This window comes from Corythoichthys intestinalis, chromosome 5 (assembly GCF_030265065.1).
Source record: "Corythoichthys intestinalis isolate RoL2023-P3 chromosome 5, ASM3026506v1, whole genome shotgun sequence".
In the NCBI taxonomy this organism is placed as follows: Eukaryota; Metazoa; Chordata; class Actinopteri; order Syngnathiformes; family Syngnathidae; genus Corythoichthys; species Corythoichthys intestinalis.
Genome location: NC_080399.1, coordinates 49634867 through 49661329, shown reverse-complemented (window position 1 = coordinate 49661329; position 26463 = coordinate 49634867). Strand labels below are relative to the sequence as shown.

Genomic DNA, 26463 nt, shown 5'->3' with positions numbered 1-26463 from the left:
GGCACATCTACAAATATTCAACATTACATTTCCAACTCTTTGCTTTGATTGTCTGTTGGTGCATTGGATGTGTCGGTGGAAGACTGTGGGAGTTTGCAATGTGTGTCGTGACTTTGACACATAGCGGAAATGCAGACTACAATCGTTCTTCAATGATATCTATTATTATATTATAATATATTATAATTATTAAAAAAAATAAAACACTCACTTGGCTTCACGGGTTTCAGTCAGGAGCCCAGCATTCGCCATGACTTCCTGGTTCCAAAATGTTTGTTTATACATAGCCAAAACATTTTTTTCACTTGATGCTAACACACTCACATGGTGCGTCAAGTCTGGAGTGTAGACTTCATAATGTACATTATATATGTATGTATACAGTGGGGAGAGCAAGTATTTGATACACTGCCGATTTTGCTGGTTTTCCCACTTGCAAAGCATGTGGAGGTCTGTATATATGTATGTATACAGTGGGGAGAACAAGTATTTGATACACTGAGGATTTTGCTGGTTTCCCCACTTGCAAAGCATGTGGAGGTCTGTAATTTGTATCATAAGTTCTCTTCAACTGTGAGGGACGGAAGCTAATACAAAAACCCAGAAAATCAAGTTGTATGATTTTTAAATAATAAATTTGTATTTAACTGCATGAAATAAGTATTTGATACATTACCAACTAGTAAATATTTCGGCTCTTAGTTATTTTTTAAGAACCCCTCCTGTTCTCCACTCATAAGTAGTGTATTTGTTTATAACAATAAGTCCACAACGTGGCATTAACATGATTACCATTCTTTCTGTTCAAGGGATTCACGGATAGAAAGACTTGTCGATCTTAAAAGATAAACTTGAGTACAAGTTTTCTATTAAAACCTGTCTTAATGTTTTCGTTTTAATAACATTTGTAAAATTTTCAGTCAAAAAATAAACTAATAGCTCGCCATTGTTGATGGCGAGATAGTGTAAAGCGCTTTGAGCGCCTTGAAAGGTGGAAAAGCGCTATATAAGTATAACACCAACCAACACCAACGTCGCTGAGCGGGACGTCACATGGGCTCCCTGCCGTTCTTCCACAGTGTCTTTAACTACGTAAGGTAGTGATTGAAATACACCACAAGGTGTCAATAGCGAGTTTTAAATTAGAGATCTAGCCAAGGCAAAGTCTGAGTAAGTTTTACGTGTATTTTGCATAGCTATTTTGATTGGGAATGCCAGTTCTCTTTGCGTTGAGCACTTTTCTTTTTGTGAACATTATTTTTTTTTTAGAGATAGGAATATTATTTTGGTTCTGCTTTCACTAAATGATACTGTAGCGACTTCACTGTTCCGCCCAAATGCATGATGGGAAGTTGGGCAACAATGACTGTAGGTGGTGGCTGCAAATGGTATACAGAATGAACTGTGTTGTGTTCAATTAAGCGTGTTAAGAAAATGATCAACACCTGTCATTCTTCCCCAGGTTGTTCGCCACAATACGTCAAATATAATAACGTGATTAATGAAAAAATTAATTACCGCCCGTTAACGCGATAAATTTGACAGCACTAATGTATTTATAGGTATATATATGTATGTATATATATATGTGTGTGTGTGTATATATATGTGTATATGTGTATATATATGTGTATATATATATATGTGTGTATATATATGTGTGTATATATATATATATGTGTATATAAATAATATACACGTATATTATGAAGTCTATGCCTGGAGGTCATGTTTTAGGTGTCCAAGGGTGACTGACAGGCAATAAGGAGGGGAAAAATAAGTAAATTGAGAACCAGGCGAGGAGGCCTGCTCCTGCTGGCGTGCAAGCCAGGAAAAGTGCCCCTTGACCAGCCAGACGACAAACAGCAGCAGGGAAAAACAGGAACTGGTCGTGTGACAAAAGTATTTTACTAAACCACAGAACATGTGTATGTCTAGATTTAAATGATGCTTTATTTATATACTCTATGTTTAACGTGGCACATTTTAGAACCAGGAATTAGCAACCTCCCAATAGCATTTCTCCGCGGTCCGATATTAGTGGGCGTGGAGAGAGAACGACGAGGGTAGGTTGCATAATAAGGCGCGGTACGATGTCATTCTGTGATCAAGTTCAAACCCTACTTTTTGCAGATTTAACTTAAAAAAACAAACTATACAGATAAAACAACTCAACCAGGGCACACTTCCATTTCGACCCATGAAATGGTTCAAAATATTGGAAATTGATTTGTGTCTCTAAGTTGTAAGCCAAGTTGAATCATAGGGGTCTCTGCATTTCAGATTTTTGGTATCCTCAAAGCTCCATTCACAGACCAGGGTGATGGCCCCATGTTAAAGTTGGAAGATTTAGGAGACCAGCGCTATTCCCACTTCAAGTATATGCTGAGACTCTGCTATAGAGTGCTGCGACACTCCCAGCAAGACTATCGCAAAAATCAGGCACGTTTCACTGGTGGTCTTCCCGTTGTGTTCATGCACATTCACCCAACTAAGGAAACTAGAATGTTTTGTACAAACTCTGCCAGACTGTCTAGAAATATATTTGTTGTGATCACACATTGCTGTACATATGGCAGTAACAACAGAACTGATATCTTACATATTGTCTTTTTTCCCCCAGCACTGTAAATGTTACATTTGTTAGTGGAATAGTAAACCTTCATTTTTAAATGATGTGATGGAATTTTATGTTATTCCCACTTAAAGAAGGGTATTGCAAAACGTATAGCCATGTAGCTCATACTGTGTTATTACTTAGGCTGAGTTTGTATCTCATTTGCCTTTTTACTGACCAAAAGCAATAATAGTGTCATTCAAAAAAAGTAACGAGTTGACTTTTCACGATCGATTTAAAAAAGTATTGTACAGTATTTCGGTAATAGATTTGCAAGTCTGCCTTTAAAATTTATTTTAATGGGGGTTAATACCACTAATTATAGATGTGTTTAAAATTGATGAACAATTAGGGAAATATATAACGTTATTTAATTGGAGAGGTAGCACAACTGTGTTTTCGTCATCTCGTGGTTTTGTTGATCAAAAATATCAATTACACTGCTGGCCAAAAGTATTGGCACCCCTGCAATTCTGTCAGATATTACTCACTTTCTCCCAGAAAATGATTGGAACTGTGTTCTTTTCTTTGAAGGCCGCGTTTTTTCCCCCTGTAAACTCTATGTTGATGCCTTTTCCCAAAAGGCCTTAGTTTTGTCTCATCTGACCAGAGAACATTCTTCCAAATCGTTTTTGGCTTTCTCAGGTAAGTTTTGGCAAACTCCAGCCTGGCTTTTTATGTCTCTGGGTCAGAAGTGGGGTCTTCCTGGGTATCCTACCATAGAGTGCCTTTGCATCCAGAAACTGACAGATAGTACGGGTTGACACTGGTGTACCCTCAGACTGCAGGACAGTTTCAAGGTGTTTGGATGTTAGTCGAGGTTCTTTATCCACCATCCGCACAATCTTTTGTTGAAATCTCCTCAATTTTTCTTTGCCGTTCACATACAGTATAGGGAGGTTAGCCACAGTGCCATGGGCTTTACACTTATTGATGACAATGTGCACGGTAGACACAGGAACATCAAGGTCTTTGGAGATGGACTTGTAGCCTTGAGATTGCCCATGCTTCCTCACAATTTTGTATATCAAGTCCTCAGAATGTTTTTTGGTCTTGTTTCTTTTCTTCATGCTCAATGTGGTACACACAGGACAGGGGTTGAGTCAACTTAAATCCATTTTAACTAGCTGCAAGTGTGATTTAGTTATTGCCACCATCTGTTATGTGCCACAGGTTAATAACAGGTGCTGTTAATTACACAAATTAGAGAAGCATCACATGATTTTTCAAAGGGTGCAAATACTTTGGTCGGGCCCATTTTTAATGTTTGTGTAAAATGATGATGATTTGATTAAAAACACTTTTTCATTCAATGAAGATATTACTACCTAAGTATTTGTAATTGCAATCATTTTCTGGAAGAAATTGGGCATTATCTGACAGAATTGCAGGGGTGCCAATACTTTTAGCCAGTAGTGTATGAAACCAACTGTTCTTTTCTCCAACTATTGTCTTATTAATGAAAATGTATTAATTCTGCCGCTTAGGAGTACATAGCAAAAAAGTTCTCCATCATGCAGTCGCAAATTGGGTATGAGATTCTGGCTGAGGATACCATCACTGCTCTACTGCACAATAACCGCAAGCTGCTGGAAAAGCACATCACAGCCAGAGAGATTGAGACATTTGTCAGCCTTCTCAGACGGAATCGAGAGCCCAGGTAATTTTCTACTGTGCATATTCACCTCTCAGATTACAAGTTACCGTGCGAAAAAGAACAAATGAAACAATTGGCTTCTCAATTTGCTGTGTACGTTCATTCACATTAAGTCATGTCAAATTAGTCATAATATACTAAGATGCTTAAAAGACATCTGCAAAATTTTCTTTGTAAAACACATAAATGGTCCAGAAAATCTCACTTTGAACAAAAGACTTCTCACCTCAATTAAGTTTATGACCTCAAGGCCATTTGATAGGGCTTTCTTTGAACTCGTTTATGAACTTTAAACTTTACTGTTGAACTACACTATATGTGCTTTATTCCTCTAGATTCCTGGATTACCTATCAGATCTTTGTGTGTCCAATAAGACTGCTATCCCTGTCACACAGGAGCTTATTTGCAAATTTATGCTTAACCCTGCCAACGCAGATATCCTTATCCAGACAAGGTGAGTCATACAACGAGGTGATTATACTACTTCAATGAGAGTTTCCATTTTTACTTGTGTATATACTGAACATGTTTATTGGCAAAAAAAAATCCACTACTGTCTGTGTCTCCTTTTGTAACTAACATTTTCAGTGACTAAATCAGCCTGCTGTCACATTATGTTGTAGTTACAACTGCTCTTTGTCACATTCCCCACATCCAGACTAATCCCTAATGCCGAGACCCCCCTGGAGCCCCCTCTGATGCAGGAAGATGGCGAAGACGAGGAGGTTTGGCTCTATTGGATCGACAGCCACAAGGAGCCTCATGGCAAATCCATCCGCCATCTGGCTCAGGATGCTAAAGGCAATCATAAGATGGATGTAGATATCACCACCTACTACAGGTTTCCTTATTGCTGTTACTTCCCAAATGTGCTAAAACTTTTTTGCCCTATGGCGAAATGTTTTCTTAAAAAAAGCACTCGAGTGAGGTTTTTTTTTTTTTTTTTTTTGTAGACTACTAGCTTTTTTCCAACCACTTATTCATTTCCTATTGTCAGGTATCAGCTGAACCTGTTTGCTAAGATGTGCCTGGACCGACAGTATCTTGCCATCAATCAGATTTCCTCTCAGCTTCCTGTGGATCTTATCTTGCGCTGCATGTTTGACGACTGCCTGCCCTACAACCTACGAGCCTCTTTCTGTCGCCTCATGTTACATATGCATGTGGACCGTGACCCACAAGAAGCTGTTGTTCCTGTGCGCTATGCTCGGCTCTGGACTGAGATCCCATCCAAGATCACCATCCACGAGTGAGCATCCGACATCTAATCAATCACATCCCTTTGCAAACAAACTTATGACCTCTCCCTTCAATATTGTGCTTCTTTGTAGTTTTGAATACGAGTCAGCAGATTCCTCAAGAGAGGAGATGAAGAGGAAGTTTGCCCCCACTATGGAGTTTGTTGAAGAATACCTCAAACATGTGGTCAGCCAGCCTTTTCCATTTGGGGAAAAAGACAAGAATGAACTCACTCTAGAGGTAGAATAAAGTTTATACATTGTAAATCATAATCTATAAATACTGTACAATGTACAGCATTATTTTTAGAATAGCCAACACATCTTTGCAAAGGAACTACTGTGTAATGCATTTAATGTTTTATTGTCAAGAGTGTACATTAGGGGTGGGGTGTGACAAAATATCAGAATGGTTATATATCATGATACTTTGCATCCCAAAAGGTTATCAGTATGCTCATGCCAGGAATCGATATATCGTTTTAAAAAGGTGTCAATGTTTAAAAAAAACAAAAAAAAAAAAACAAACAAAAAAACACCATAATAGTGTCTCAGTTAACTCTTTGGCTGCCATTGACGGCGCTTGACGCCCAATTCATTAAGACTGGGAAGGGCGAATAAACATTCGTTCAAAATTAGATCATTCATGGTCACTCTTTCCGATTTTTGGGGCATTTACAGGTCCCTTTCTGTTCATTGTAGGGCATTTGCGGGTCACTTCCTGTTGAATTTGAGTCACTGCCTATTCATTCCCAGGTCACTCCCTGTTCTGTAACCCAAAATCAACAGGAAGTGACCCATGAAATGCCCCAAAATGAAGAAAAACTTACTAAAATTCAACAAATTACCTCGTTGCCTGGCACTGGCTTCCACTGACAGCTACACTTCTGGCCAAAAGTGTTGGCACCCCTGCAATCCTGTCAGACAATACCCAATTTCTCCCAGAAAATTATTACAATTACAAATGCTTTGGTAGTAATATCTTCAGATATTTTGCTTGCAAAGAAAAAACACAAAAAAGAATCAGAAAAAAAAAATCATTATCATTTTACACAAAACTCCACAAATGGGCCGGGCAAAAGTATTGGCACACTTTGAAAAATCATGTGATGCTTCTCTAATTTGTGTAATTAACTGCACCTGTTACTTCACTGTGGTACAGAACAGGTGGTGGCAATAACTAAATCACAATTGCAGCCAGTTAAAATGGATTAAAGTTGACTCAACCTCTGTCCTGTGTCCTTGTGTGTACCACTTTGAGCATGGAGAAAAGAAGAGCAAAGAAACGTCTAAGGATTTGATAAGGCAAAATTATGAGGAAGCATGGGCAATCTCAAGACTACAAGTCCATCTCCAAAGACCTGAATGTTCCTGTGTCTACCGTGCGCGGTGTCATCAATAAGTGTAAAGCCCCTGGCACTGTGGCTAACCTCCCTAGATGTGGACAGAAAAGAAAAATTGACGAGAGATGTTCAACGAAAGATTGTGCGGATGGTGGATAAAGAACCTTAACTAACATCCAAACAAGTTCAAGCTGTCCTGCAGTCCGAGGGTGCAACAGTGTCAACCCGTACTATCCGTCGGTGTCTGAATGAAAAGGGACTTTGTGGTAGGATACCCAGGAAGACCCCCTTCTGACCCAGGGACATAAAAAAGCCAGGCTGGAGTTTGCCAAAACTTACCTGAAAAAGTCAAAGACATTTTGGATGAATGTTCTCTGGTCAGATGAGACAAAAGTAGAGCTTTTTAGGAAAAGGCATCAACATAGAGTTTACAGAAAAAAACAAAAAAAACGAGGCCTTCCAAGAAAAGAACATGGTCCCCACAGTCCAACATGGCGGAGGTTCCCTGATGTCTTGGGGTTGCTTTGCTGCCTCTGACACTGGGCTGCTTGACTGTGTACATGGCATTATGAAGTCTGAAGACTACCAACAAATTTTAAGCATAATGTGGGCCCAGTGCGAGAAAACTGGGTCTTCTTTAAGCAGGGCAATGACCAAAACACACTTCAAAAGCACTACAAAATGATTTGAGAGAAAGCACTGGAGACTTCTAAAGTGGCCAGCAATGAGTCCAGACCTGAATCCCATAGAACACCTGTGGCGAGATCTGAAAATGGCAGTTTGGAGAAGGCCCTTCAAATCTGAGACCTGGAGTAGTTGGCCAAAGAAGAATGGTCTAAAATTCCAGCAGAGCATTGTAAGAAACTCATTGATGGATACTGGAAGCGGTTGTTTGCAGTTACTTTGTCTGAAGGTTGTGCTCCAAAGTAATAAGCTGAGGGTACCAATACTTTTGTCGGACCCATTTTTGGAGTTTTGTGTAAAATGATAAGGGTTAAAGTTTTTTTTCCATTCTCCTTTGTGTTTTTTCATTGCAAGCAAAATAAATAATACTACCAAAGCATTTGTAATTCCAGTCATTTTCTGGGAAAAATTGAGCATTTTCTTGACAGAATTGCAGGGGTGCCAATACTTTTGGTCAGCAGTGTATAGAAGTGGGAGGGGGCTGCTAGAAGTGGGAGGGGTTCATTCGCTGCCACCCTACCAGTTCAAATGAGTTGGATGTCTACTAATGATGTACTTAGAGCAGAAGGATGAAAAGAGCTTGGTTTTATGTTTATTAGTTGTTTTGTAGAATATCCCAGAATGATTTCCTGACCAATATATCGCTAATTGTTGTATCGCCATATCATGAGATCGGTATCGTGAGCTTTGTATCGCAAATCGTACCATATCGTATGGTGAGGTACCAAGAGGTTCCCACCGATAGTGTACATACTGTAAGTGGTACACATGAGCATTTCAAATAATTAAAGTGTGGATCAGATTTCCAGGTCACTGTGCATTTGCATACCAAAAATATTGAAGATCAGCCACCAGTATGATTGTGGTCTGTCCAGCCGTCAAAGGGATTGTTGTGAGGGCCAAAACCCCTCAAACTAATTATTGTCAAAGCAAATGTATTTATTTGTGTCAGGCCATTATTAGAGTAATACATCCCCTTACAGTTTGTCATCTAAAAATAATACATTCTCACTGTACATTCTTGAATGGTTTTACTTTCTCTCCTTTAGGTGGTGAATCTGGCTCGTAACCTGGTGTACTTTGGTTTTTATAGCTTTAGTGAGCTCCTACGACTCACACGCACTCTACTGGCCATACTGGACATTGTTCATGAAAGTGAGCGGGTGTTGGACAAGCTCAACAAAAGTCCAGAGGCGGGTGGGTGTTCCTACATTCAGTGTGCAGTGGTACATTCGCCTAACTTGATTGCAGTCCGTGTGGGCTCAGTTACCATAAAATGACAGTGTGAATGCTATGCTATGCTAGGTTCATACTGGAGGTCATAATGCACAAATCCAATTTTTTTGTGTTTTTCCGACTTGAGTAAGCCATTAATTAACGGTCTGAATGGGACAAGTCGCATAGGCATACCAGTCAACCCGAGGCCGTTGACAATCTTACAAATAATGACGTATACCCTTACAAATTGGTGACTAATCTTACAACGTTGTATATAGCGTTCAATATGAAACAAAAATAAAACTCATTTTTTAAAATAACATGAATTTATATCTAAATAATATCTTCAGCTACATCATGATTACTAAAATTTAACAGTGACTTTTGTTATAATTTTAAAGTATGTAGCACTTTGGCAATTTCTATCATGTCTTGATGGCTGCACTTCACGGCACTTCAGCTCGCAATTCAGTTTGACTTGCTACAGCGTCACAACAAACACTCTTCTCTCTCCGTGTCTCTGACTTTTCTCGCGTCATTCAACCAACATAGTAACGCATAGTAACACACATTGTCTCTTTGCCGAGATGGTGACAAAATCCGAACGGTGAAAAAAAAATGTAACGCACGAAAAACGTATAGCTTTTGAACGTAAGTCGTACACATTTAAAAATCAGTGCTCACTTGTACAAATTACACCGAAACCGTACAACTTGACAAGTATGTGTCATAGGAGTGGACCATTTCAAATCCGATCTAGTTAGTTTTCACATGAGGTTTTAAATCCGATTTGGGCCACATTTTTCAAAATGTGGCAGCGGTCTGAACTATCGAGTTTCCCAAATTAAAATTCATACAGCAATTACATCAGCAAAGAGTGGACCAAAAAAGGACCAAAAGAGCAATATTTCAATATTCCTTACATGGCCAAGAGTTTGGCCAATCTGACCGTATGTGTCTGTGTCATGCAAGCACAGTGCGTGTATGCGTTCTTGTATCAATACATACTACTTTGAATAAAAGAGTAAAATGGGATTATTTATGTCTTTTATTTGAGTCCTCTTTTTGTTATTCAATAATAAAGAGCCAGCATATGTGCAGTGTATCAGAAAAGTGAGTACACCCCTTGCATTTCTGCAGATATTTAAGTATATCTTTTCATGGGACAACACTGACAAAATGATACTTTGACACAATGAAAAGTAGTCTGTGTGCAGCTTATATAATAGTTAATTTATTTTCTCCTCAAAATAACTACAAATATAGCCATTATTGTCTAAACCCCTGGCAACAAAAGTGAGTACACCCCTTAGAAACTACGTACATTCCTAAATGTCCAAATTGAGTACTGCTTGTCATTTTCCCTCCAAATTGTCATGTAACTCGTTACAGGAGTGCTGTCAGCATTGCAGCAGAGATTGAAGAGGTGGGAGGGTCAGCCTGTTAGTGCTCAGACCATACGCCGCACTCAACATCAAATTGGTGTGCATGGCTGTCACCCCAGGAGGAAGCCTCTTCTGAAGACGGTACACAAGAAAACCCGCCCGTCTCATCAGACCATAGGACATGGTTCCAGTAATTTATGTGCTTTGTTGACATGTCTTCAGCAAACTCTTTGCGGGCTTTCTTGTGTACCGTCTTCAGAAGAGGCACTGTATTTATTTGTTTTGATGCTTCTGCACATGCGGGTCAGTTTGCTTAGCATGCGTCATTGCACATGTTTAATACTTGAACGGGCTCAAAGGAAAAAGGCAGTCCGAATGGGCACCCCAAAAAACAGGTGACAAAAAAACGGAATGGTACATGAAGACCTGTGGTCTGAACCAAGCCTCTGTGACTGATTGGTGATCAGTCCAGGATGTGTGATGGTTAGCGCATCACAACATTTAAGCATTAATCTTTTTGTTAACAAATGGCTCAGCTGGAACATGTTTACTATGTAAATAAATACTGGACAAATGTCCAAAGATGTGAAAATGGTCGTCTCCTCCAGGTAACAATGTCCTCCGTACGATCCACGGTGTTGGAGAAATGATGACCCAGATGGTGATGGGTCAAGGTGTACCACAAGGCCTACCTGACACGTCTCCCTTGCTGCGTTACGGGAAAGGACACATGTTTGTGGACAATGAGGATGTCATGGTGATGGACACCAAGTTAAAGATCATAGAGATCCTCCAAGTAAGCACTCTCATGAGAACGGCCAGGGAGTTATCTGATGCAAGCTCATCTGCGTGATTTTTCGATCGCGTTCTCACTTTATTTTGCAGTTCATCCTGAGTGTGAGGCTGGATTACAGGATCACATATCTGTTGTCCATCTACAAGAAAGAGTTTGGAGAAAAGAGCATGTCTGAGAATACAGCTTCACAATCTGACATACTCCTGATCATGCCATGTAAGACGCCTAAAAAAATGTGTTCTTCTCGTAATGTATTTTGGCCTCGTGACCTCTCTGTTCTAAATACATTGCTGTCCACCTTGTTTTGTCTTCAGCTCCTGAGCCAGACATTGATGAGATTGCAACTAAGGCAGAGAGCATGTTTGCTGGGAGGTAGGTTGAATTGGCAGTGAGTGTGTAACAAACATTAAAACCTGATAAAAAATTTATTTTGATTCCTTTGGTGCTTAATGCTCGACTCTTTTTACATATGAACACCACTGTGAATGTGGGTGAAAACTTAAAATTCCTGCTTATCTCAGCTCCGAGTTAGGGGCAGTGGAGCTCGATGACGAAGGTGGCCGAACTTTTCTGAGGGTTCTGATCCATCTCATGATGCAAGATTATGCTCCACTGGTCTCTGGTTCACTGCAGCTCATCTTCAAACACTTCAGTCAGAGAGCTGAAGTGCTGCAGGCCTTTAAACAGGTGCACAGAACTCTTGCCGAGTTGTGTAAAGTCAGGTGAATCGGATTGCTATTGTAATAGTGAACTTACTGTGTATGTGTGTCTGCATATTTTTCCAGGTCCAACTATTAGTTTCAGAGCAGGATGTGGAGAACTACAAACAGATAAAGGCAGACCTGGACCAACTGCGCCTAACTGTTGAGAAATCAGAACTGTGGGTGGAGAAAAATGGAGTGTATAGCGGGGAAGACCTTGGCGTCAGGCAGGGCAAAGAACAGAACATGGAGGTAAATATACTGAAATCTTCATATTGCATAGCTGATACACATACCGTATTTTCAAGACTAAGAAGTTTCAGAGTGTAAGTCTCGCAATTCAAAATGTGTGTGATGACCATGTGTTAGGAGAAAATGTCTGTCCTCCACAATTTTTCTTCACCTTGTTAACTGAAGAAAATAAGTCGATTTTTTTTTCTTCTGACAGGCTCTATAATTCTCTTATGAGCAGGAGATGATGACATGATAATTCAGGAACAAAAAGAATATACCGAGTGTACATTTAGTGAGGAAAAAAAATAGGAAAGCTGGCCGGCTGGGAAGAAATCGCCCCCGGGAGCACCACAAGGCGCTCCTGAGTCGATCTGCCTCGACCAGTCAAGTTCATACAGTTTAAATTTGTCATTTACACAACCAGTGGAAAAAATATGTTGGGAGCAGTAGCCAACCCCCCATTTCTTATCAACAACAACCTTGAGCAAAAGGCGACTCCTTGTAAATAAAACAATATTCGTCTCCAGTACAAAGTAGTCATAACACAGTACAATGAGACAATACATGATTATGTGTGACGGTGTGAAATGAGCAGATATATATATTTGTGTGAATAAAAGGAAATCTATATCTACAAAACACAGTCACTATTATATCAGGATGAAAATAGCTGTAATTTGAATAGTTGACAAACCTCATATTGATTCCACTTTCATGGCCAGCAATGTTGAACGCATCAAGCGGTGTACGGTTCCTTTAGCTTAGCAAGCTACAACGTTACAGTGCTTCATCTCAGCAATGGGCATTTCGTCAGCTTTCTTCAACTTCCGTAGCGTGCACATAGCCTTTTACTCATGGTTGTGACTAATACTCATTTTACCAACAGTCCCATTGGGTTGGGTTAGCGTAGATCAGTGGCGAACCCTTGTCTTGGAGGGGAAGCTCAGTGTGTCCACCTGTGATGGTGCAGGTGCTCAGCGGCACCTGCTGCTTGGGAGGGTAAGAAATGGAGTGTTAGAAATCAACTCTCCAATTACAACTATTACAGCAGCTTAAAAAACAAACACCAGAAATAGAAGCTCAATTTTTCGCTAGTCGTTTTTAACAAAGCCAGTGTCGCTATAATGATTATAAAAGTCTCTGGTTCAACTCAGATCAACGGAATGAAAATTAAAAAATGCCTCCCATGGATGTTAATATGACAAGATTACTGATTCGCTCATTTCGCTTTTAATCAAGAAGGGAATCAGACTCAGACAGATCATCCAATCATCATGCAGAGAAGAGGGCATCCGGGCCAGGCGAGCCCAGAGAAGCTCAGTGTCCCATGGGCAAAATAACCCAACCTTTAGCCAATGAATCCTCTGATTTCGCTGTAGTGGAACAATGTATTCTCAACTCTGAAGATGCAGCGCAGTCCGCACTGTTTAAAGGACTGTGAAGCTGCGGACATGAAAAAAAAAGCAAGCCGCATCGTAACCAGTGTTACAAAGCTATTTCTGTACAAAAGTTGTTGAGCGCGTTATTGCGCACATTTAGTCAATGACATGTACACACAACGGTATACATTTGATCATTTGTTTTTTGACATTTTGATGGAAGCTCAGCAGGCTTAGAGCAATCACCAATGGCTTAGATGTAGTCCCTTTGCCTATTCTGTTCGCTCCTGGCTTGAGTCACTCCAATGCAGTGACCAAGTTGTCGTCCGTTCTTTGGTCAGGGCTGTTATCTTTATCCACCTGGCCCAGGAAACAATATGCGACTGTCTAGATTTGTGTAGCTTAACAACCTTCCTCTCAAGGGTTGTCAAAACAAGTACGACGGATAAAAAATTCAGCCTACTTTTAATTCCATTCAAAATTTACCGTAGTTCACAGACTGGTGTGTTTCGAAATGTAGGAATGCACTGTAGTGGAAGAACAGGTCTTAGACTGCCTTCGCCTAGCATTTTGCCCACTATGCGAAATCCAAAAATTATATCAAACGGCTCAAAATCTGTAATCATTTTAAATTATCATTGGTTAGATTAATATATGTAATATAAACAAATATATGGTCAAGTCAAGGTTCAGCTCATTACCTGTTCACAAGCCAAGAGTGGCCTCTTGTAGCTGGTTGCGAGTAACATTTACTCCTTTGTGTAAAATAACATTGAGAACATGTAAAATTCTATATTTTAACATGAGATAAGTCGCACCTGAGTCACAGGCCCAGTCAAATAGGCCCAAAAAATAAAGTGGTACTTACAGTAGGCTGTTAATACAGTAAATTTAATCTAGGAAAGCAATATTTATTGGTTCTGCCTGTCAGCATGCTATACAGTTTGTCACTGGCATTGATAGAGGAACAAACGTCCATTTTTTTGTATATTATTATTTGGACAGAAAGATAAAATTCGATAACTTCCTGCTGCAGACCTGATGATCTCCACCGGCTCAGTCATTGCGTAGCAATGATTTATTTTTGTTTAGAACTGTAGGGCCCAGCATATTTTGATTTAATGCATTTTCCCCAAAAAATGGGTACCAATATTTGCTGCTTTATCTTGTCTGCCGCCATGATTGCCGATGGATTATGTAATAAAATATAGCTCGTAACAGATTTATCTGTGTGTTTGCCTTGCCAGGAGACAGGACTGAGCACTGTCCATGATGGGAACAATAAACCTCAAATTGACAGCAACAAGGAAAACAACTACAACATTGTGAAAGAGGCGAGTTTCATGTCTCTTTCTTCACGTTATTGTCTATTCGTCATCATTGTCAAGCGTTCTGTCTGTCTGGTAGACTTTTGTCAATAGAGTGTTCTTTGTGCCTAACGTAGATCTTGCTACGGCTGAGTAAGCTGTGTTACCATGGTAAAAAAATCCGCACGCAGCAGCAAAGGCTTCTCAAGAACATGGGAGCTCACACTGTTGTGCTGGACTTGCTTCAAATCCCCTTTGAGAAAGTGAGCATGAACCACAACTGTTAAGACACTAGTTTTATCTCAAAGTGTCTATCTCCCATGACCTCTTTTTTAATTGTTCTTTCCCAGAGTGATGAAAAGATGAACGAGATCATGACCCTGGCACATGCCTTTCTGCAGAACTTCTGCAGAGGGAATCATCAGAACCAATTCCTGCTTCATAAACATCTCAATCTGTTCCTAACCCCGGGGGTGGGTATGATTTGATAGACAGGGAATTTACTGTTTTAATTAGGGATGCACTGATGCTGCTACTGTACGTCTGTAAACAAAAATGTTATCGGTGCATCCCTATTATTAATGCTCTGTGATGTGAGTGTTAAATCCCTTCATTGGAATTGTCTGTCTTGTCTACATAATAGACTGAATTACTTCTCTGTTTCCCAACAGTTGCTAGAAGCTGAAACAATGCGTCATATCTTTATGAATTACTACCAGCTGTGCAATGAAATCAGCGACCGCGTTGTTCATCACTTTGTCCACTGCATTGAAACGCATGGGCGTCATGTTCTCTACTTGAAGTTCCTGCAAACCATTGTGAAAGCTGAAGGAAAGTATGTGAAGAAATGTCAGGACAAAGTCATGACTGAGGTGAGTCACTTTAGAAATTATTTCTTTGCCGTCACAATTGTTCAGTGACTTGTAAAACAGCTTTTAAATATTAAAAAATGCTTTATGAAGAATGGAAAACAGTAGTGTCTCCTGCGGAACTGCCTGAAACGTATACATTGCCTGAAAAGATGGTAAAGGAAAATCATGTTCAGTAAAACCTAATCAGCCACTTTACGTGAAAACAAGGCATTCGTTTGTGCAAATGTTTAAAAATGGGATCTTTAAACCGGTCCTCAAGGGCCGCTCTGGTTCCTGGTTTTGTCTGGATCGAGCAAAGACAGTTTAACCAATGAGGTTTCTGCTAGAACAAGCAGCACTTGACTGCAATCAACTGATTACACTTGTGAGACACCAGATTGATGCAAAGGTGTCAACTTGTTTTGTTGGAACAAAATCCTGCACCTACTGCGGCCCTATGTGGAATGGTTTGGAGACCAGTGGTTTCAAGGAACAAGACAACAATTGTGTATATTCCCTTCATGTAAGGTATTTAAGCAAACAAATTGCAAATTTCCCTTGAAAATTGAGAAAATACTGTTTAGGCAGAAAAATATGACGCTAATGAGAAAAGGGCCAAGACAATTAAGATACTTTAAAACCGTTAAAAGAACCTTAAAATCGATCCTAAAATACACTGAGAACCAACGCAGCCATTTTGACGCAAGTCAGGACATATGCTGCTGAATTTTGTAAAAGTTGTAAACCTGAAATACATTTTTGGGGAAAACCAGAAGACATTACATTAGTCAATACGCCAGGTGATAAAAGCATGCATTAGTCTTCTTGTTGACTTGAAAGAGAATGGGGCAGACTGTGGTGTCTTTCTTCAAATGGTAAAAAGCTACTTGTAATTTTTTCATGTCTGGCAGTGTTGTTTTTGGCAGCCCTTTAATTTTTGTCTGTCTTTTGGACAATAACACTTATTAGTCATTATTTTGTCATCTCAATATGTGTTTGTCTTTTTGTTGACAAAAACCCAAGCCTAATTTAGTCTAGTTTTAGTCGACGTGTACTAAAAAAATGTTTTCTCTGTAAAATAAATTTTACTCCTTGAATAATTGAGTAAATAAAGGTTGCCAATTATTTCGAATGAACATTGACAGACGAGCACATATTGTACGTCTACAAGTACAATGCGATTGGTGATAATACACACTTAGCAGGAAAACAGTACAATATTTTCGATTAATTATCCCACCCGGACAGTATGTTTAAAAAAAAAAAGAAAAAAAAAAAAAAAGGGGGCAGTTTAAAAGAACGCTAGAGGTTAGCATTAGCCTAATGCAAATCCTATGCTAACGCTATGAGTTACATTTATTGTTTGACGATCACTCAGCACAGATCTTTAAAGACTATACAACAATGTAAATGGGAAAATCCATTGGCAGTGTATCAAATACTTGTTCTCTCCACTGTATATTCTCTCTGGCCAAGATAGTAAAACAAATCTTACTGTGAGTGCAGGCTGACAACACACAAAATGTCACACATTGTGAACATGTGACAGAAACTATTGCGCATTTTCGTCTCAATCTCATCTTTTCAGATGAAAACTGGCATTCGTAAAGTTAAGTTAGGTTAAGTTTTAGTTTCCCAAAACACGTTGTTAGCTCGTTCTCTCATCATCGTCATGAAAAAAAGTGTTCGTTGACAAAATATTTTTGTTATCGTCATCTTTGGGGAAAAAAAAAACAACAAAAAACATAGATGTGTGGCATAAAAGACAAGTCAGAGTCAAAGATCTCACCAAGGTTCCACACATATGGAGATGGATTAAACATCAGTGACTGTAATGCAGATAAAAATCTTTCTCTGTGGGCCTCAGGGCCGATGACTAAAATTACTGCCATCTAGGATTTAATATCAGTAATACAGTTAAGAAGTACTTCCATTATCCATGTGTCATCAGGAGACTGCGCATCATCAACATAACTATTAAAGCTGACTCAATGTCTTCTGAATACACTGCCAAGTGGAAGCATATGGAGAGTAAAAAGAAACTGGCCCTACAGTAAAATTCAACCCTGGGGTACCCCGTGTGTGATTTCATGAACCCTCAGGTCTTATTTAACCTAATTGGTTAAACAGTTTTTGCTGGATCGGTTGGAACAAAAAATTTGCATCCACACTTGAGGACCACACGCATGGATTTTGACTGCGGGAGTTACAGCCATTCTTGTGGCTTGTCATTAAAAAAACAACCCAATTTAACAAAAATTTTGCGTATAACGTTCACAATAGATAATCTCATAGAGCCATTTAGCATTTAGCCATTGTAAGTACGGTATACCAGTAGTGCAGAGGTACTGAGTAATGACAACCATGCTAGTGATGCAAAGAATTGCTAATGATGCAGATGTCGATACATAATTAGCTCCTCAAACTAAGGCTAAAACAGGATCCAAATTATTCTTGCAGCTTGTGAACGGAGGTGAGGATGTCCTGGTGTTCTACAACGACCGCTCCTCATTTCCAGTCTTAGTCCAAATGATGGGATCTGAGCGTGAGCGCACTGATGAAGATGGAGCGCTGGCTTATCACAACACGCTAGTCGAGCTGCTTGCTGCCTGCACTGAGGGCAAGAACGTTTACACTGAGTTAAAATGTAACTCCCTGCTTCCGCTGGATGACATTGTCAAAGTTGTCACTGATGTCAACTGTGTCCCAGAGGTAAACACATCATACTAACCCACTTTTAGAAACCAAAGAAATACAGTAGTTGCCCCATTTTTGTGTTTTTTTGTGACTATAGTTGAAATCTTATTGATGAAAATGTGTTCTCCATAAATTAATGTTATTGAACACAAAAAGCTAATTTTATTTTGAACTTTCGTAATACAGTACAGTGGTACTTCGACATACGATCACGTCGACACACGATCTTTTCGACATCCGACGTAAAGTTTGACCCGCCATTTGTTTCTACATCCGACGACATGCTCGAAATATGACGATTTATGACAGCGCCGCAGTTTCTTTGTTTTCTCGCACGGTGGATTTTCTTGTGAGACAAAGCAACATGGGTTCCAATAATGTTACTGCAGGTGGTGAAAATAGGAAAAAGGTGAGGCTTACCATTGAAATGAAGATGGAAATGATGGAAAAATATGAGCTTGGTGTGCGCATCCGTGAACTGCCTCGACAATACGGCTGTAGACTGTCTATGATCTCGCCGGTCCTCCTCCGTTCGCCAGTCTTTATAAGTTAAGGCAACAATTATTATTATTGTAACATAACCAAAGAAATCGCCAGATTCGTCAGGTTTTTGATCATTTATTTCAGAACTTGTGCAACAAAACATGCCTACTGTCCACTGCAGCTGAACATAAAAAGTAAAAGTAAAAAGTCCTCTTTCAATCTGACACATCGGCCACGCGGTGCATTAAGGTACACCATGCAAAAATACATCTGCCTCTTTAGAACCCGATTAGTTACATTAGTATACCGATTTTTCTTCATAATTTATTCGTTTTTCTCTGTGTAATTCCTATTTGCAATAGTACCAGCAGTATTTATTAAGGATTTAGTCTAGGCTTTCGGCTTGTGAAACGAAACAATGGAATCCTAATGTATTCTTATGGGAAAATCCTGCTCGACATATGACCATTTCAACTTACAAACAAGGTCCTAGAACGAATTAACTTCGTATGTTGAGGTACCACTGTACTACCTTTGATGCATACATTTAACCACACATTTTGTATACCTAGACCAAATCTGAGGTAGTGATTTAAACATTCATTTGATTAACTGGTATATGGCGGAAAAACACTCAGTTAAAGTTCTTGAAGGACTTGAAGTTCCGAAGACCCCCAATTTGGCCAAATTTCAAAATTGCCCTACTGTATAAGCATGTGTGATACATCATCGGAAAGCTTAAAATCTCAATTCTATGGGGGAAGAAAAATTTTGAACAGGAGGGCATATTTGAATTTTTTTTTTTTCAAATAGCAAAACCCTAGCTGGAGGTGAGAGCACGCGAGAGCATAATTAAAGAAGCCATGATTTTAACGAGATATTATCGCGTTCTTACCTTACTCCATGTAGCATGTATCATCGAGTGTCAAGACACAGATGTGAATGGCCACAGCCGATTTTGGGAGGATTTTATGCATGAAACATAATATAACAAGGGTCGCGATGCGGACAGACATCAAGGAGTGGTCAAGATGTTGTTTTTCATATATTTACCGTTTTAAATGTTTTTTTTTTTTTTCAATTTTTCTTTGTTTGGATCGATTATTTATCATTTAACATATCGTGGAAAATGCGACAGTAACAAAAAATAAATAAAATTAAGCCATAGTTATGAGGTAGATATCCTGACTTATTTATAGACACCATTTTTTTCATTGTGACGTAATTTGTTTAAAAGTTGAAAATATGTGAGTGAATAATGTTTTAAAGTCGTTTTTTTTTTAAACGAAATATGAGGCATCAATTAATTCTAACCTAAAAATGACAGACATTTCGAATAACAAATATAAGTACTTACCTTATTATGGCTGGGTTGAAACAAAAGCGGTTGTGCGACGGCTGTAAACGGGGGTTTTTTAGGGTAAAACAGACAAATTAAAAATAGCTCGGGGGCTTAATGCGCCATGAATTTGCTATGGCAGCATATAGACATAGTGTTCTATCAAACACAACAATTCTTTTGGCTTAAAATATAGCAGTTTATTTTAAAGAGGGGTGCAAGAGCAGAAACTGCTTTTTCAGCCTTGTCTGTGTTTTCTGCCATATCGTAGTAGAGCTAGAATGGACAAAGGAGCGGCAAGACTAATATGTGATTATATGTAAAATATAATGTTTTTACAAAAATATCCAATCTTCTAAATTTATTTCATTTGAATCTAGTTATGAAGAATTCTGAAACATGAGACAATTGGAGTACACTGTATATATTTGAATGTTACCCAAACAACAAGTGTGTTTTCCAAAGTACTTAAGATCGTAACAGAGGATTACAACTGGGATAAGCTCCAGTTCACTCATCACCTGAATACAAGTACTATTGAAGTTTTACAAGCGGATATATATATTTAGCCTTACATTTAATTGTGTTTACCCAACAGGTGAAAACTGCATATGTGAACTTTGTCAATCACTGTTATGTAGACACAGAGGTAGAAATGAAAGAGATCTATACCTCTAATCACATCTGGAAGCTGTTCGACAATATCTTGGTGGATATGTCCAGAGTAAGATACAGATTTTCACGTCACAAGCACCATTTGGCATATTTTGAGAAAATAACACCCTGATGATATTCCTTTTGTGTCTCCAGGTGTGTAACACCACCACAGACAGGAACCATGCTGATTTAGCCCTCGAGAAGTATGTGACAGAGACCGTAATGGCCATTGTCACAGGATTTTTTAGTTCACCTTTTTCTGTGAACCACTCCAACCTTCAGGTACCCTTACACAATAACACATAATAGAAATTACTGTTTTCATTTCAAAACTGTTTTGCTTGTAAGGAAGGAAGTTATTTTGATATTTTGCTATCTAGTGGTGAAATTATTATTGGTCTCTTTTGTTGAAATTCTAATTGCAGGGATGATTATTTAAAATAAGTAGTTCGTAATGACGTCTTATTGGTAGCCATCTGTATATCATTTGATTCCAAAGGACTCTGTATCCTCCCTTTGCCACAGACGAACCAATCCATCTTCATCAAGCTGCTCCAGTCAGCTTTCAGGCTCTACAACTGCACATGGGTCACTCAAAAGGCAAACATTGAGAACTGCATTAGAACACTCGCTGATGTTGGTAAGTAATGTTAATGTATCCAGCATTGTGTTGTTTCTTCAAACCACAGCACATTGTAATCCATTTGTGAAACCTTAATCAATTTGACTAGAATGCTGAAAACAATTTAACAAATCTCTGCGACCCTCGTGAGGAAAAGCGGCATGGAAAATGAATGAATGAATGAATGAATGAATTTAACAAATTTTCAATGCTTTTCTACAGCTAAAGCAAGGGCAATAGCAATCCCAGTTGACCTAGATAGTCAGGTGAACGCCTTGGCTCTAAAGGTCCACAGCATGGTTCAGCGGGCAAAAGAATGGAGGTTTTCTGCACGCGGACGCCCCCGTAAGGAGCACTTGGGTGGCCCGGACTATAAGACCATCATTGAAAAGTTGCAGGTATTCATCTACAATCTAAAGAACAGATGTCAAACTCGTGCTCCAGGGGTCACATCCAGCTGCCATATCAGTTTCTGTGGCCTGTGTAAGGAAATCTTGCGTGTATAAAAAAAAAAGAAAAAAAATTTAGTCATCTTTCTCCCATCATTTAAAATGCAATGCAAGCAAATGGATAAAAAAATAATATAAAAAAAAAAAAAAACAAGAGATTTTTTTTTTTTTTTTTTAACACAGCACTACCTTTCCTACATATTCTCATCACGATTCTGGGTAATGGTTGCCAGTCGGGGACCTGGCAGCCACAGTAATAGGGCAGTTAGTGGGTCCCCCACTTTTCTCTAAGGGTGGCTCCCGGGGGCATGGCCTCCTTTTTGCCTGGCTGCCAGTTGCAAGGGTGTGGGGAGTCGGGGCTACGGTCCCGCCCCGCCCGGCTTCTCGGCGCTCTCCTGCTTCCGCCTTCCCCTCTTTTAACTACTCGGCGGGTATCCTCCTTGGGCCCTTGCATGGGTCCCCAGCTGAATGTCAGTGGGGTGTCGCCCACTGTGGGTGGGGATCCTGTCCTACCCCGGGCCTAATGGGCTGCGGGGGTCCCGCGGTATGCCGTGTCAGTTGGGGGGTTGCTGTGTGGGCAGTGGTGGGCATGGGTGGCTGTGGCATGTCTCACCAGCTAATGGTCCGGGGACCACCCTGGGTCCCGGGGGAATGACAACAGCTTTCTTACTGAATCTGCAAGAGGCGGGATGGGACGTGGCCCTGGGACGGCTCTCATACAGCATTTGCACTTGTCTGTAGGACTATCGCATGCACGTTTGATGGGATTCACGCATTACTGGGTGCAATTAGACTTTTCAATTTTGGCTTATTTTAGCAACACAGGTGGACAAAAGCGGTAGTGTTTTGCTTTAAGGAAGACAGTGTCATAAAGTCCTTACCTACCAGTCGCCTGCAGATCGATTAAATGACATTTCTGTTTCCAGCTGCTGTGTGAAGGATGAAAGTGATGATGTAATGAATACAGTTTTGGCTAAACAATAGCATATGACGATGTTGAAAATAGAAACATTTCATTTTGTACCATATGTACAGTATGTACCAACACCTCACCCCCACCCGAACTCGTCCACACTTTTTTTGTCTCTTGTTGCTTTGCCATATTTGCAGAATTCGCATGAACGCGTTCACATCGACTTCCTTCTTTATAATGAATGGGGAAAGGGGGAAGTGACGTATGCCGTGAAACAGCACGTTTTTAGTTTTTTTGTGTGGCATGGTTCCTGCCACCCTCCATAAAGTTGATTAGTGCCAGTGAAAGCTATAGACCCCCTCAAGATATAGAGAGATGTCATTAAACTACTTGTCAGTTGACATATCACAAATTTTATGAAAATATTTTATAAAGGTCGAAAAGTTACCCAGTGTTGCTTTAAATCATTACTTCAAAGCCCAGGGTGTTAGGAAACAAATGACATAAATATGCTTTAAAAATACAAATTTCCAAAATTACATCAGGTTTTTATCCATTCCACATCAAAATTAATTGCCGAATATGCTTGTGTGTGTGTGTAGGGTGTTGTGTCCCATTTGGAGGGGCAGTTCAGTCCTATGGTGCAGGCAGAGTTTTCGGTGCTGGTTGATGTCCTCCACAGTCCTGAGTTGCTGTTTCCAGAAGCCGCTCGCCTACGCTGTGAGAGTGGAGCTTTCATGTCAAAGTAAGTTAGCTATCACTACAGGTCTGAGGGTCAAGTATAATCGAAACTTCACAAGATCTGGTATTGTCCTCCAGTGAGGCAGACTGCAACCTAAACCAAGCTGAATGCCTCTTTTGTACTTTGATACTTTTGGACGCACGCCGTACTCCAAGTGACAATGTTTTTATTTGAAACAGTAGCCCGTCTTTTGACAACGACCTGAAAGAAAACCCATTATACCAGTTTTAGAGGCCTTGCATTGGCTACATTTGCATTTCAGGACACATTTTAAGGTTGCTTTATTAATAGCTAAAACTGTTGGTTCCCTCAGTAAAATGGTTTACGTCCCTCTTATGTAGCTTACAGTGTGGCAAATAAGTATTTAGTCAACCACTAATTGTGCAAGTTCTCCCACTTGAAAATATTAGAGAGGCCTGTAATTTTCAACATGGGTAAACCTCAACCATGAGAGACAGAATGTGGGAAAAAACCCAGACAATCACATTGTTTGATTTTTAAATAATTTATTTGCAAATCATGGTGGAAAATAAGTATTTGGTCAGTACCAAAAGTTCATCTCAATACTTTGTTATGTACCCTTTGTTTGCAATAACGGAGGCCAAACGTTTTCTGTAACTCTTCACAAGCTTTTCACACACTGTTGCTGGTATTTTTGCCCATTCCTCCATGCAGATCTCCTCTAGAGCAGTGATGTTTTGGGGCTGTCATTGGGCAACACGGACTTTCAACTCCCTCCACAGATTTTCTATGGGGTTGAGATATGGAGACTGGCTAGGCCATTCCAGGACCTTGAAATGCTTCTTACGAAGCCACTCCTTTGTTGCCCTGGCTGTGTGTTTGGGATCATTGTCATGCTGAAAGACCCAGCCACGTTTCATCTTCAATGCCGTTGATGATGGAAGGAGATTTTCACTCAAAATCTCTCGATACATGTCCCCATTCATTCTTTCCTTTACACAGATCAGTCATCCTGGTCCCTTTGCAGAAAACCAGCCCCAAAGCATAATGTTTCCACCCCCATGCTTCACAGTGGGTATGGTGCAATTCAGCATTCTTTTTCCTCTAAACAAGAGAACCTGTGTTTCTACCAAAAAGTTCTATTTTGGTTTAATCTGACCATAACACATTCTCCCAGTCCTCTTCTGGATCATCCAGATGCTCTCTAGCGAACCGCAGACGGGCCTGGTGTACTTTCTTCAGCAGGGGGACACATCTGGCAGTGCAGGATTTGAGTCCCTGTCGGCGCATTTTGTTACCGACAGTAGCCTTTATTACTGTGGTCCCAGCTCTCTGTAGGTCATTCACTAGGTCCCCCCGTGTGGTTCTGGGATTTTTGCTCACCGTTCTTGTTATCATTTTGACGCTATGGGGTGAGATCTTGCATGGAGCCCCAGATTGAGGGAGATTATCAGTGGTCTTGTATGTCTTCCATTTTCTAATAATTGCTAAATTGATTTCTTTACGCCAAGCGTTTTACCTATTGCAGATTCAGTCTTCCCAGCCTGGTGCAGGTCTACAATTTTGTCTCTGGTGCCCTTCGACAGCTCTTTGGTCTTGGCCATAGTGGAGTTTCGAGTGTGACTGACTGAGATGGTGGACTTGTGTCTTTTATACCGATAATGAGTTAAAACAGGTGCCATTAATACAGATAACGAATGGAGCCTCGTTAGACCTCGTTAGAAGTTGGACCTCTTTGACAGCCAGAAATCTTGCTTGTTTGTAGGTGTCCAAATACTTATTTTCCACTCTAATTTGGAAATTAGAGTTAATTAATTCTTTAAAAATCAAACAATGTGATTTTCTGTTTTTCAAATTCTGTCTGTCATGGTTGAAGTTTACCCATGTTGACAATTACAGGCCTATCTAATCTTTTCAAGTAGGAGAACTTGCACAATTGGTGGTTGACTAAATACTTATTTGCCCCACTGTATATATTTTTTAAATTATTGATCTTTATTGTATTTTTATATTTTATATAATTGTACACTTATCCATGCATTAATACAATGTTTATAAAAGCTAAATTTAAAAGTATATAAGCAAATTCACTGGTTATGACCCAAAGTAACAGTGGTTGCATGCAACTGACGCCCATCGACGTCTCATCCATTTTGACTGGTTCATTCATTCGCCATTTGTTCATTTGCCTCTCCAAAAAGAATTGTACATCTAGTGCCATCAATGACAGCCAGTGCGTATAATGAGTGTGCTGTAATGTAAGGGGGGAAAAAAATAGAATCTGTACATGAAAGGGTTAATGCAGAAGTTGAATGATCGATCATAAAAACTAATTGGTGTCATCTGACCTCCGGACAAAATATAGTCTATGAGAACTGATGAAAGCTTTATCACACTGACAGGCTGATCACTCACACCAAAAAGCTTATGGACAAAGAGGAAAAGCTTTGCATCAAGATACTGAAGACACTCCGAGAGATGCTGGACAAAAAGGACCGGTTTCAAGAGGCTGTGAGTAGTTCACCCACATTGTTTGGCTTAGACGGAAAACCCTTGTAATGAGGTGAAAATTTCACAAGGTTTGTTGTTCGCTTACCCTTATTTCTAAATGTCAGCAGTGCTGTGCTGCTACCGGCAACCCTCATTCTCTCCCATGTCTGTGAGCCAAGAATCTTCCTCATCTGTATGCAGTGGGCCTTTCTGAGTTACATAAGGACAGGAGGCACTTGAGGACACAGACTGAGAGGGAGCGTAGGGGGAGGAAGTAAGGAGAACTGGTAGAGAATGAGGGGTGAGGTCTGAACAAGCAAATCGATACGTACGGGTGTGGGCGGAGGACACTTCTTCTTCAACCAGGGGTTAGGGGGAGTGAATAACTGCAGGTGATTGAGGAAAGTGACCCCATGGGGGAGTTTTTTTTTTGTTTTTTTTGTTTTTTTGTTTACGCTGGGCTGGAAAGTAAAACTGAGCGCTTTAGAAGCACAGGCTGTTAACAAACTTGAAGGCATTGAATTAAAACTTCAGGGCTGTGGCTGATGCTCATTTTCTCAGGACAATGTATTTCTTAAAGAGACTGGTGTTCCCTAATCCAAAAAAAATGTTGTTATGATACTGTTATCATTGTTGTATTTGCTTCCACCATCTTGGATGTTCATGGTAGAGCTGACTGAGAGTTTGACTTTTGAAGCG

At 39.9% G+C, this 26463-nt stretch overlaps 1 protein-coding gene across 2 annotated transcripts in view; it reads left to right on the top strand.

Annotated features, from left to right (window-relative positions):
• The window catches only part of itpr2 (inositol 1,4,5-trisphosphate receptor, type 2), a 147754-nt gene that overhangs the window by 43334 nt on the left and 77957 nt on the right, over nucleotides 1-26463 (top strand). For both annotated transcript variants that reach the window (XM_057835807.1, XM_057835806.1), the window contains exons 15-37: nucleotides 2284-2442; nucleotides 4105-4277; nucleotides 4610-4729; nucleotides 4934-5116; nucleotides 5273-5524; nucleotides 5607-5754; nucleotides 8590-8737; nucleotides 10752-10939; nucleotides 11029-11155; nucleotides 11254-11311; nucleotides 11461-11626; nucleotides 11725-11892; nucleotides 14501-14587; nucleotides 14698-14823; nucleotides 14911-15033; nucleotides 15232-15432; nucleotides 17872-18123; nucleotides 20529-20654; nucleotides 20741-20869; nucleotides 21113-21227; nucleotides 21432-21607; nucleotides 23174-23316; nucleotides 25677-25785. In XM_057835807.1, coding sequence (XP_057691790.1) covers nucleotides 2284-2442; nucleotides 4105-4277; nucleotides 4610-4729; nucleotides 4934-5116; nucleotides 5273-5524; nucleotides 5607-5754; nucleotides 8590-8737; nucleotides 10752-10939; nucleotides 11029-11155; nucleotides 11254-11311; nucleotides 11461-11626; nucleotides 11725-11892; nucleotides 14501-14587; nucleotides 14698-14823; nucleotides 14911-15033; nucleotides 15232-15432; nucleotides 17872-18123; nucleotides 20529-20654; nucleotides 20741-20869; nucleotides 21113-21227; nucleotides 21432-21607; nucleotides 23174-23316; nucleotides 25677-25785 — 3477 coding nt within the window. The remainder of the gene's footprint in view (nucleotides 1-2283; nucleotides 2443-4104; nucleotides 4278-4609; nucleotides 4730-4933; nucleotides 5117-5272; nucleotides 5525-5606; nucleotides 5755-8589; nucleotides 8738-10751; nucleotides 10940-11028; nucleotides 11156-11253; nucleotides 11312-11460; nucleotides 11627-11724; nucleotides 11893-14500; nucleotides 14588-14697; nucleotides 14824-14910; nucleotides 15034-15231; nucleotides 15433-17871; nucleotides 18124-20528; nucleotides 20655-20740; nucleotides 20870-21112; nucleotides 21228-21431; nucleotides 21608-23173; nucleotides 23317-25676; nucleotides 25786-26463) is intronic.